At 49.1% G+C, this 13,144-nt stretch overlaps 1 protein-coding gene across 2 annotated transcripts in view; it reads left to right on the top strand.

Moving 5' to 3' along the window:
- SLC9A7 (solute carrier family 9 member A7) overlaps positions 1–13,144 on the top strand; it is a 125,166-nt gene that overhangs the window by 99,596 nt on the left and 12,426 nt on the right. The window contains exons 13-15 of one of the 2 annotated variants that reach the window (XM_027053967.2): positions 800–859; positions 5,175–5,238; positions 12,342–12,424. In XM_027053967.2, coding sequence (XP_026909768.1) covers positions 800–859; positions 5,175–5,238; positions 12,342–12,424 — 207 coding nt within the window. The remainder of the gene's footprint in view (positions 1–799; positions 860–5,174; positions 5,239–12,341; positions 12,425–13,144) is intronic. The other variant, XM_027053968.2, reaches the window with a different exon arrangement.

Raw genomic sequence — 13,144 nt, 5'->3', positions numbered from 1 at the left:
GGCAATAGCACCCCTAATTGGTTTTGCACATGATTTAGCTCAGTGGTTCTCCACCAAGGGCAGGTTGCCTCCCAGGGGACATTTGTCAATGTCTGGAGATATTTTTGGTTGCCTCAACGGGGCAGGGGGGATGCTACTGATACCTGGTAGGCAGAGGCCAGGGCCCAGAATGTCAACAGCGCCAAGATGGTGAAACCCTGCTCCTAGAGCACGATGGCAAAGTTCAAATGAACCCTGAATAACCCAGAAATTGTTAAGGAAGGTGCAGATGGGCCGTGCCAGCTCTAAGGCACAAGACAGAGAATAGCAGCAGTTGCGCTGCTGACCTTCAGGTCAAACCTGTGGACAACATGGTTTACTTTTTGCTGTTTCTGTCCAATATGTGTCAAAATACGTGTAAACACTTCAAGTGTGTGTTTAGTGACAACTTTGTCTCCCGGTTTTCCTACGGATGGATCTTGCTTTATGAAACAGATGAATTCCTGAAAAGTAGGAACTCATCACCTGTGCGTTGCACTTAGTCCTCTGATGTCCTTCCGTTATATCTTGAGAGGCTCGTCTTCCTTCCGAGTCGATCCTCATTTGAGCTAGCTCCTACCATTGTTGCTTTGAATCTAAGTTTGGTGGCCCCTCGGCCTCTCCGGGTTTAAGCCAATGGGGACAGCTGAAGAGAGGGTCCAGATTTATATTCAAGGTGAGCCAGCCTGTTCTCTGATGGGCATGGTCCCGGTCCCGTGTCCGTAGCTCCTGGCTCCCCCGTGTCCCTGTCACACTCACACTCCCTTTTTCTGCTGCCCAGAGTTGGCGTCGAGGAGCCCTCCGAAGAGGACCAGAACGAACGCCGCTCACAGTACTTCAGGTGACACAAGGGCGTCCTCAGAAACCAATTAACCGGGCCTGGCTTCTCTCCTCCTCCTAACCTGAGATGTTTCTCTCCATGCTGTTTTGTCTCTTTCTTCTTCCCTGTGTGTGCCACCCCCCTGCCCCTTCCAGCAAAAGGGCAAGAGGTCGGGTCACGTCTAACCCTTTTTCCCGCCCTTTCTCTGGGTTGATTGATGTGTCGGTGTTCCTGAGATTCTGTCCCCTTGCCCTGCATATTGGACAACATGTGTCAACACCAAGGCCGGAGATGGCAAGTGTCTCTCCCTTCTTTTACCACTGAGCTTAGCGTTGAGAGCAGTCCATTTTCAGAGCCACGGATCTTTTCCCACAAAGTCTTGTTTCTGGTCTAGTAGACAAGGCTTTTAACTCCTGAAGACAACTAGAATTGTTTTTTAATGGTTATTTATTTTTGAGACAGAGAGACAGACAGACAGAGTGCGAATGGGGGAGGCGCAGAGAGAGAGAGAGAGAGAGTGGGGGAGACACAGAATCAGAAGCAGGCTCCGGGCTCCGAGCTGTCAGCACAGAACCCAACCCGGGGCTCAAACTCAGGAGATCATGACCTGAGCCAAAGTCCGACACTTAACTGACTGAGCCACCCAGGCGCCCCAAGAGAACTAGCATTTGATATTTCCGCTGTGACTGGAGAATCAGTCTTAATCAAGCACCAACACTCTCTTAGATTTTTAAGTCTGTATTTGTGTACTTGTACCTTATGGTGAATCAGAAGATACAAAAAGAGTTGTTTTTTATTTTATTTATTTTATTTTATTTATTTATTTTTCAGTATATGAAATTTATTGTCAAATTGGTTTCCATACAACACCCAGTGCTCATCCCAAAAGGTCTTTATCTTCTGGTTTAAAAAAAAGAGTTGTTTTTTAAACCAGAAGATAAAGACTCTTTTAATGCAGTTTGTTTCTCAGTGTTCATCCAAGTTTACGATTGGATTAGGCTTAAGAGTGGCAATGTTGAGCAAGCAGAGCAAAGACTTGAATGTTTCTTTTTTTCCTTCCTGATCTGATTCTCAATGCTGGTAGATAAACCAGCGCAGAATAGGCTTGAACTCTGTTCTCGCCACTGTGAAAGTACGTCACTGAGGGCAGCAGAGAGAATAGCGATGCCTGTCATCAGGCATGTTCATCACGATATCACCGGGCTCCAGATATACTGTAATGATGTGCATATAATTAAAGGAAGCTGTTAAATTCCCTGGGTTCACATTTTTCTCTACTGTTTAAAATACACATGCATGCGCAAACACACACACACACACGTTAACTTTTGGAGACCTGACTGTAGGTACCAGTTAAGTTGCAGAGGAAACCCTTTCTTTTGAAATATCCCACCTTCAGGAAGGAAGGTCCTTTGGGCAAAGTACAAGTTATTACCCTTGGGACGTTCGAGAATTCCGACTATGATCTGGTGTTCAGGGTTTTCAATGAAGGTATGTGTCTCATGGTCCTCCAATTATTTAGGACCTCAGCCATTCAAATTTTTGAAAAGTTATCAATTAAAGTGGAACACTTCTAAAATTCCTGGCATTTCATGGCATTTTATACAGCAGCTGATCCCAAGGTACTTAGACCAGAAGGGAAATTATTCACCTTCTTTCTGTATTTATTCATTCCAGAATGAGCACACTCGTTTGCTTGCTTTGTTTTCTCTTTTGGTGTGAAACTGAGTGAAATTTCAACTGCTCAGTGGCCGGCCCCATGTGGCCCGTGGCTAGCACATTGGACAGCGCAGATGTAGACCACTACCATCGTTGCAGAACGTTCTGCTGGACAGCGTGGATCTGGAATCATTCCCAGGTTCCCCCAAACAAAATGTTGAACATTGCGGGTTTGAGATGAGGTTAAGGTGGCCCTACTTTTGTGAGTTTATCAAGTCCTTTCAACGTGTTGTGCGTTGTTGTTTTGCATTCCGGCCTGGCCACGGCGGGCCCAGGAGAAAGAGTTCCACTGACATTGCCAGGACTCGAGTGAGAATAGTCACCACCTAGTCTTTCTAAGCAGCTCTTGTTCCACAGAATTTGATTCTTGTGAAACAAGTTGTTTTCCTCTTAATAGAGATTCGTCAAAAGAATAGAGGGGGCTAAATTTCATGTGGCAGCTTTTATTGTATTTGGTTTTGTTTTCGTTATCGTAATACAGGGCATACGTGACCTTTTCTCTTACCCGTCGCCTTCCTGTTTCATCTAGGCCAGCAAAGTCCATTTGTTTCATCTTTGCTGACATAGAAGCCACTTATGAAGGCTCATTACACCTGTTTCGAAATTCACAGTACAGAAAGGAGAGATTATGAGGGGCAGGTCTGGGCCGCCATGTCCTTGGCCATACTGCATTCCATGCCCTTCAGATCCCATAATCTCATTGCTCCTGCCCCACGGTATGGTTAGGCCTTTTGGTTAGGCCGAGGACTGCTGTGTCACCTGGCATTCTGGCAGGCCGTCTGAAAAATGCCGGGGTAACCGCTGCTCCGCCCCTCTGAGTCTGCATGGGGGAGCTCATCCAAGTGAACTAGCCTGCCATTAAGTGGCTTCGTGCTGCTGTAGAAGCCAAAGAGCAAGGCCTCATACTGGATTCCTAGCCGTTGATCTTACAAATGCTGACAAACTCACCATACAGAGGACTTTTGTCTGCGAACTGTATGTTCATTCATTCAGAGTCTCCAAAACAGGTGAGGGCTCAAAATCAAGAGCGAGGAAGCCCATATGCGACCCCTCCTCTAGCACTCTGATGCATTAGACACATCGGGTACATGGAGGCCCTGGTGTGACGTTTTTAAGGGGCAGCCCTGAGGCCCCTTAATTGGACGGATTTCCGGTCAGAAAATCTCTGTGAGATTTGTTGCGCGGAGGTCCCCCGGATAACGTCCGGTGATGACAACAAGCCTCCAAGCCTCAGAACCTCCTGCCTGGAGGCAGCTCCTAGACACAGAGCAAAGTCCATCTAACTCCCTGCAAAGGTCCTCCCAAGCCCCAGGCCCGTAGGGAGGAACTCTTGTGTCAGGTACACTAGGTTTTAGCTAGAAGAGTAGAAGTTTTAGCTAGAATAGCAAATATTTGCCAGATGTGTGCATTCATCCTGTGGTTTTCAACTCCGCCTTCCGTGACATCTGGGAGATCTGTCCCCTTTCCCTCCAGAGCGCCCCTTTCCAGGGCTCCACGCCTTGGGTGAGTGCCGGACAGACCTGGAATGAGACAGGGCAGAGGTTGGCTTTGCGAGGAGGTTGTCCTCTATTCCCCTTTTCCATTCGTCTCTTTTCTCAAGACGTGACGTGGCCTCACAGGTGGGAAAGAGGGAGGGAGAGGGAGAAAAGTAAGGTGTGCACACGGGGCTGCAGAGACCCTTGGTTGAGGCCACTTGGTACCTCCCTTTAAGCTCAAGTTACACCTGCCCCCCCCCCCAAAAAAAAACCCAAAAAACAAAAAAAGCCGCGTTCTCAGTTTACAGTTCTTTGCAGCACCCGAGGGAGTGAGGGAAGACAGAGAATGTTCCTGGCCTCTTTGTTTTCTCCCCCATTTCCCCATGCTCTCCGTGTCATGGGCATCACAGCTCTCTGCCTCCGAGTGAGGAAGGTACAGGGCAGCTCAACCCCAGTAGACACATGGGATTTGAGCGGATCTCGCCACTTGGCCTTTTCCGTCTGCCTTCAGTTGTTGATCTCGAATGTGCCGGTTCTCAGGTCGTCTCTGCTGCAGGAGGACACGGGGGCCACCAGGATAAAACGTTAATGATGTGCACGCTCGGGTACTGAGGCAACGTGTACGGATGGCTGCAACTTTATTTGAATGCCTCTGAAAAATTAGCCGATAGAGACATGGCTAGATATGCGATAAAGAAACTCCAGCAAAATATCAACGGTGGCGTCTAGGTGTTCACTATGAATTCCTCCAGCACTTCCCTGGACATGTGAAACATCCCGTAGCAGATGTTTGGGGAATTCAAAGGTCAGGGCAGAGGGGAGGAAGCAGCAGAAAGGAAAAGGTGGGGGGCAGCGGGATCCCCCCTCGGATAACTCGGACCATCTGGTGCCGTTCCCCAGAGGCCAGGGTAGGGTGTGAGCACACGGGACTTCTTGCCTCTTCTGCCCCCTGGGCTCTGGCATGGTATGTGACCTCTTTCTCACGACTTTTGCATGGCGGCCTTCCTCTTCTTTTAGCTAACTACTCCTTCCGCTTCCGGGAGATGGTCAGCCCTCTTGGCTACTTGCCGCCAGCATGGCCGCCACGGTCCAAGCTAACACTCTCCGTTTTTCTCCTTGTCTTTCTCCCTGGCGACTTCTAGAGTCGGTGTTGACCCCGATCAAGACCCACCACCCAACAACGACAGCTTTCAAGTCTTACAAGGGGTAAGTCACAAGAGATGCTCCTTCCAGGGGAAGACATTGTTAAAAACAGCTAAAGTTGGGGCGCCTGGGTGGCTCAGTTGGTTGAGCGTCCAGCTCGGCTTGAGCTCGGGTCATGATCTCACGGTTCATGGGTTCTAGCCCTGCGTTGGGCTCTGTGCTGACAGCGCAGAGCCTGCTTGGGATTCTCTCTCTCCCTGTCTCTGCGCCCCACCCCTGCTCATGTTCTCTCTCCCTCTCTCTCTGCCCTTCCCCTGCTTACACATGCATGTTTGCTCTATCTCTCAAAATAAGTAAACTTTTTTTAAAATAGCTACAATGTATTGAGCATTTACTACATGCCAGGCATCTTTACATGGATTCCCTCACTGTGAGCATGATAACAACCTCATGAGGTAGGTACCGTTATCCCCATTTTACAGATTAGAAGCTGGAGTTTGAGAGTCTAAGTGAGTCGTCTACAGTTGGAGAATTAGAAAGTCATGAAGGCGGGACTTGACCGTGGAGTCAACGTTCTTAAACAACATATTGAGGGGTAGGCCGGCCAGGAAGAGCATTCAAGCTAAGTCCCTGACTGCCTACTTTCTGAGCATGGGTATTTGAATACACTGGTGGTGGGCTCGCCGTCACTGGGTCAGAGTCTGTCAGTGGTGCCCACACAGGGGAAGGAGAGGGCTGGGGTCTGACTCTCCAGTGCAGGGAATCTGAGGAAGAGAGGAAGGATGTGGCTGATCACAGGCCGTCCTGTTCTCCGGGGGCTGGAATCCTCTACAACTGAGTTCCCCTTGAGCCCGCTAACGGCAGAGAACAAGACTCATACCCCCCACCTCCCACTGTAGGGGCTGAAGGTCATAATGGTTAAGGCTTAGGCGGGGTGGTGCCAGCCGGGACGGCCTGGGACAGAGTGCCAGGGAGTGCAGCTGTCGAGGCTGCCAGCAGAGGAGCCCCGTGGCAGCATCGAGTGTGACGGGCAGGGAAGAGTCGTCCCCGCTGCTGCAGAGAATCTGCTCCGGTTACTGTTGCTGCATATAACAAACCGCACCAGGCATAGGAAAGTGAGCAGCAGATTCTCTGGCTCATGGATTCTCGAGGCCAGGAAGTCGGAAAGGGCAGAATACGGGCTGCTTGCCTTTGCTCCGAGTAGAAAGCTGGGGGCTGGCATCATCCAAAGACTCATTCACTCCTGTATCTGGCACCTGGGCTGAGAGAACCCTAAAGACTAGGGCAGCCGGCCGGAATGCCTGCGCCTGGCTCCGCCACGTGGCCTCGGGGTATCGGACTTCTTACACGATGGTTCAGGGTTCCGAAAGCCAGCGTCCCAGCAGGCAAGGTGGAAGCTACATGGCCATTCCTGACCCTGGATGTCTCCCGGCGTCACATCTGTGACTTTCTGGCGGTCACAGTGAGCTGCTCGAGCCAGCCCAGATTCAAGGGGGAGGGGAGAGGGACTGTCACCTCTTTATGGGAGGAGCGTCAACAAAGGGGCAGACGTGATTCTGAGCTGCCGCGACACCCTTGTCGTGTGTTCAGGTTTGCCCTTTCCCGAGGCTGGCATTTCCCCGGGCAGGCAAGGTTGGGCGAAGAAGGGTTATGACAGGAGCAGACATTTGTTACAAAATGCTATTACTTGGCCTTAGGCATCAGGAAGTCTTTTATTTGGGACGGAATCTCCAGCGCTGAGCACAGTGCCTGGCAACGAAGGTGGGGGTGGGTGGGGTGTTCTCGGTGGGTATTTGATGGGCAGATGGGGGGACGGCAGGAGTTAACAGTACCGCCGGCAAGGTTCCCGACCCCTCGTGTGTGTTGTGCGTGAAGCCATGGCGGGCATTTCCCTCTTTTCCAGTCAGCTTGGAATTGCACCGAATCCTAAATCCAGACTACATATTGAAGATTCCAGGGGACCTTCTAAACGGCTCCATCCTGCACACCAGATTTAGCAAGTGTTGCAAAGTGTTGTGCTGTGCCGGGCCGGGAGGTGCCGCTACGGCTTTTTCGGATCTCCTTCTCAGGGGTGGTCACATCTCGGTGGTGATGCTCCTTCAGGGACACAAAACCACGACCTCTGAAAGACCTGGACATTTTCAGAAGAGATTCTATTAGAACTGGCCGTTGTGTTGGGAGCTTGAAGTTTCAATGAGAAATTCTTTGTGAAAAGTTGCCATTGGACTCTAGTTTTGATTGAGGAGTTTGGAAAACAAGCGTTCGGGACTTGTGCACCTAGAAGCTAATTTAGAGTATAACACTTAGGGGCGCCCGGGTGGCTCAGTCGGTTGAGCGCCCGACTTCGGCTCAGGTCATGATCTCACGGTTTGTGAGTTGGAGCCCCGCGTTAGGCTCTGTGCTGACAGCTCAGAGTCTGGAATCTGCTTCGGATTCTGTGACTCCCTCTCTCTCCCTCCCTCCTCCCCCCGCCTCAAAAATAAATAAATAAACTTTAGTGTATAACCCTTAGGGAGATCTTGAAACTCACTATAAGAAAACCCTGGGTGAAGTGTCTTTATTTCACTCAATGGAAAATAATGGCTCTGGTGGGATATGACTGCCCTATTCCAAAGCCTCCTCTCCAGGACCGTGGCTGGTCAAGATGAATTTTGTGAGAAAAACAGGCCAATTCCAGCTGGATAGCCAGGGTTTGGAGAGATTTCAGCTTGTCAGTTCCAGATGAGTCAAACTTTCCCAGCCCTTTTGCTGTTGTTGTTGTTGTTGTTGTTGTTGTTGTTGTTGTTGTTGTTGTTTTAATTGCCCCTGCCTCTGGATTTAAGCATGTCTGAAAGGAAGCACCTGAAATGGTTTGGTTGGTTTCATGTGGCGGAACCTACTGTTCATCTCAGAAGAAATTCACATGGCAACGCTTGGCTTGTAACGAGACTTAGAAACAAACTGGCTTGTCACTTCTCCATGGAAATGTTTGAGAAAGCTGTGGGTCCCAAGTGCTAAGGGTTCTGGCACTGCATTCAGCCCATGCAGTGACAGCTAAGATAATGCACCCTGCCCCAGGCGGGGTGAGTTTCAGGAGCCTCCCTAGATGGGTCCGGAGGGGTCATCAGTGTTCCCGATGGCTCCCTGGAGGGCCCTTTGGGCCAATTGCGAATGGACAGGCGCTGGTGATTTCTGCTGAACTCCCAGTGGCACCCGTTGGCTGCCTCTAACCAGGATCTGCTGTCACATCAGCCCCTTGACCTCCCTCCTCCCAAGCCTCTCACACAGTCATGCAGAGGGCCGTCAAAATGAGTTCCACTGGCATTTTGAAAGTCTTTCAACATTGCTGTCAGACTGGGGGGGGGGGGAAAGGCGAACTTCAAGTTTGGTTTCCCGGGGCACCTTCTTAAAGGTGACTCATGCCCTTGTACCTCAAGGGCCTTATTTCTCTCAGTCCTCCTGGCCTGACCTTCTCGGTCCAGCGAGGCGCTAACAGCAGGGCTGGGAGCACTCAGTGGTCACGAGCAACAGGAAAACAGAGAAATAAATGGGCTCCTCATTTTTGGGTGAAATCCTGGGTTCTTGCAGTTTCCCCTGAAAGGGATCCAGGTCACACGCTCAGTGATGTCATGAAACTGAAATCCTAAATGGGGGAAGTCCAGATGTTTGTTCCCCATCAGCAAAGAAAGGGCAGCTTTCTTCACCGCATGTTCCAAATGATCTTCTGAAAAACAAACAGGAAAGTGACATCTGAACATCTGACGGGAGCGAATTTGTTATGACAGTGCGGTTTTCCTCACTGGATCTAGAAGCCCAGAATGTTAGCTCATGTGAGCGAGGGAAAGGGGCTTCTGGCTAGGACTTTTGGCGTTTCTGTGAGGGAAGCATAAGAATATCGTGGGCAGACTTCGGCTTCACCTCCCTGGCAAGTTTGACTCATTAGAACAAAACAAAACAAAAACCTCAGTTGCTTTGTTTCTCCGGAGGTCTTGGTGACTTTGCAACCAAAACAAAAACAAGCCCAGCTGGAGGCAAGCTGCCTGGGCCTGGGGGTGGCCTCTCACCCCATTCAAGGGGGGAGCTGTTCCTGCCAGACAGAGCTGAGATTGACGTTGGCCGTTGGCCGGACGTGCAGACAAACCATTCACTTCCTTCCCCAAGTTTACAGAAGAGCACTCATCGATGGGGCCGCTTTGGAGTAGCTAGGAGCACTTTGACTCTGAATTTATCCTGGCTTTCTCATCTCAGCAGGGCAAGATCACAAGCAGGATATTAATGGAATGTGGAGGAAAGGACAGCACCGTGCGGGTGCGTGCACACCCTCGAGCAGAAAATCAGCTGTTATTGACCTATAACTCTTCTGGGTCCTTCTCCAGCTTTCCTCCAGGCTGAAATCTGATACCCAGTCACTTAAATCTTTGATATCAAACAGTTGCTGTAGTGCCTTTTTTTTTTTCTTCAAATTCCTACTCTGACTCCGCCACCCCCACCACGCTTTTCTTTTTGTTCTGATTGCGTCCCTTGGTCCCTAATTTCCCTTTTGGCTATTCTTTTTTTTTTTTTTTCCTAGAAGTTCACAATTAACATTAATTCACTCATTTGACAAATGCATACTGAGCACCTGTTCTATTTCAGACATTCTTTCAGGCTCTGGGAATACATCTGCAAAGGGGACACATGAATCCGCATCCTTAAGGGCGTGGTGACAATGTGGTGAAGGGTAAGAGTGGCGACTGCCAGATGTGAGATCAGTAGATGTGTCCTTGCCGCCCCGAGTGTCCCCATGGACCAGAAGCCTGGGCATCATCAGAGAGCTTGTAAAAATGCAGACTGTCAGGACCCATCTAGACCCACTGAACCTGAACCCGCATTTTTAAAACCTGTTATACTCCCTTCAGAGAAGCGTTGGCCCCACCATCCCAGGGACATGAAAAAGGCCCAAACTGGGTCATATCACTTATTTTACTCTTTTGTTCTGCATTAGACTTCTAGAGCCACCGTTAACGGATCCCCAAAAACTCAGTGGCTTCAACCAACAGTCTTATATTCTGTAGGTTAAAAGTCTGGTGGACTCCGCTGGTTTCTCCGTTTCAAGGCCAAAATGAAGGCGTTGGGTGGGGTTGGGCTCTGGGCAAGAACCCCCTGCCAAACTCATTCAGACTACTGGCAGAATTCAGTTCCGTGTGGTTATAGGACTACAGTCCTATTTCCTTGCTGACCATTGGCCCAGGGTCAAGCTCATGTCCTAGAAGCACATGCATTTCCTGCTCTGTGGCCCCCTCTGTCTTCAAAGTCAGCAACAGCAGGGTGCGTCCCTGTCACACTTCGAATCCTTCCTGCCCCTTCTTCCACCGCAACTCTCTCTTTTGCCCTCTTTGTCTATTTTTAAGGACCTGTGTGATTGCACTGGGCGTCCTAGAAAACTGTAAGTCCATCTACAAAGCCCCTTTTGCCGGGTATCATAACATACAGGCTCCGGGGATTCGGAGATAGAAATCTTTGCGGGGGAGGGGGGCAGTGTGCTGCTCTACCTCTGAAAAAAACCATAAGCTGTTCTCACTACTCTACTGACCTTAAGGTTAAACTTTTCTATCTTTTAACAGTAAGAACTCAGTTCTTTAATCTGCTTTCTTTTTCTTCATCACGCTTGTCACTGTATACATATCTGTCTGTCTTCCCCCGCTCTCCCCGCCCCGCCCCCCACCTCGGAAACGTGCTCCTTGAGGGGCAAGTGCTAACATCATTCCTTTTTGTCTCCAGTACCCATCATGGTGCCTGGCACACAGTAGGTGCTTAATGTATGCAGAAAAAAAATACACTCATTGTTATATCCCTGAAAATTGGTGATAAGGAGAGCCAGCGGTATTTTCTTCAAGGGGCTTCTCTGTTAGTAAGGTCAATACAAAGTTTAAGAATAAATCCCATGTGTAACTCACAAGAACAGAGGGTAGAATGGGAGTGACCAGGAGTTCGGGGGCGAGAGAATTGGGGGGATGTTTAAGCGGACAGATCTGCAGCTAATAGATAAATACGTGCTGCAGATCTCATGCCCAACATAATAAGTACAATCAACAGCACTGTGTCGCCAAAAAAAAAAAAAAACAACTGATAATTATGTGACAGGAAATAGATGTTCGCTAATGCTACAGTGGTAATCATACAACAGGGTCACACAACTAGACAATGGCACAGCCAGGGGTAGAATTAGGATTTGGACCCCCATAGTTGGTTGAGGAAGCCTGTGACACTCATTACGTATACCCCTTGGACTGCAGTGTTGCCTTTGAAACATTTCTCAGAGAGGCCAGCCTTGTACCCAGCCCTGAAGGATGAATAGGGATCGCCCCGGCAAGGTGTTGTCAGTGGGAGAAGGTGACCGTACGAAAGGATGTTGCGCTGAAGACATGGGGTGTAAACCCTCCCGTGGGAATGCAGGTTTGGGGAGGGGGTATGGTGAGAGAGCAGGTCCCCGCTTTGTCTGTGGGCAGACACTTCCCCTGATTTCTCCAAAGCCACCATACGTGGATTTATCCACATTCTTCCTGTACCTAGTCCTGCTTCTGGCACCATCTCTCAGAATGAGAAGTTGTTAGGCACCCCTGTTACAAAGTCATACCTGATACTTGCTCGGAACTTACAACTCGTAACATTTCAGGGCTACAAGGTGTCTCTTAGTTTCTTGCATTCAAGGTCCCTTTATCTTCCTTGTGGACGGCAGGCAGAGCTCTCTGAAGACCTTTCGTTAGTTTGTCTTCAGAAAGAAAGCTTTCCTTTGCCTTGCTCATTGTAATGGTCCTTCTTGGGACCTACCCGAGTCTCCTGGACAAGAGCTGCAGCGTTCCAGGTGATGGTAACGCATTGGGTTTGGCGACAGGTTAGGATGGGCTAGATGGGCAATGGGCATTAAGGAGGGCACTCGTGATGAGTACTGGGCGTTACATGTAAGTGATGGATCACTAAATTCTACCTGAAACCAATACTCTACTATATGTTAACTAACTTGAATTTAAATTTTAAAAAAGGCATTACCTCCTAGTGTATCTAAAACTTTGGTGATATAGGATGTTTGACTCTGAGCTCAAAATCTCTAAAACTTACGGTTAAAAAAGAAGCTTCCGTCCCCCTCCCCACACCCCATTTCATTCCCTTTTCTCCAACTAAGCGTCTGTCCTCTTGTCTGTTCCTAGGATGGTCCGGATTCTGCCAGAGGGAACCGGACGAAGCAGGAGAGTGCGTGGCTCTTCAGGCTGTGGTACAGCTTTGACCACAAGTATCCTTTTCAGTGACCTCCCTGTACTCGTGAAACAGCGGTGATGAAATTCTCTTGTTGAGTCATCCGTGAACAACTTCTGACGAGTAAGGAAGGCTGTGTGCGTGCTATAAGGTGCAGTCATGCCTCTCTTGGGCCACAGGCAATGATCGTTCAACCATAGGTAGTCCCGGCAAACATCTCTCTGGCCAAGAGGAATCATTAGTACATCATTAGGGTAGCTACCCCACAGCCTGGTAGACTTGGGTGGTTCTTATGACCAAGGGAAATAAGCCTATGTAGGTGAATTAGTTAAAATCACACGATGAAAGGTGCCGCAGTCGGGAAGGAAAGTAGAACCTGAGCACTTTATCCGTGTGGGGAAGGTCACTTCTATGGGCCACCTGCATGGCCAACTCTACACTAGGAGATTTGCTTGGCCCTCAGGTGAAACTTAAAAACCCGAAAGTTCATTCTCATAGTTTAACTTGACATCATGATCTAATGGGTAGGTAGTTCGCATACAGTCTTGGAAAACAAAAAAAATTCTTGAACTCTGTATGAATGGGACTGCAGACTATATATATCCTAGTGTCTGGTTTATTTCGCTTGACATCATTTGTGTGACTCATCCATGTTGTCACGTGTAGCTCTAGTTCACCTGTTTTCATTGCCGTATAGTATTTCACTGTATGAGTATACCGCCATTTACTTACCATTGATAGTTGATGAACACGTAGA

Source organism: Acinonyx jubatus, chromosome X, assembly GCF_027475565.1.
Source record: "Acinonyx jubatus isolate Ajub_Pintada_27869175 chromosome X, VMU_Ajub_asm_v1.0, whole genome shotgun sequence".
In the NCBI taxonomy this organism is placed as follows: Eukaryota; Metazoa; Chordata; class Mammalia; order Carnivora; family Felidae; genus Acinonyx; species Acinonyx jubatus.
This window is presented reverse-complemented; position numbering and strand designations above follow the sequence as displayed.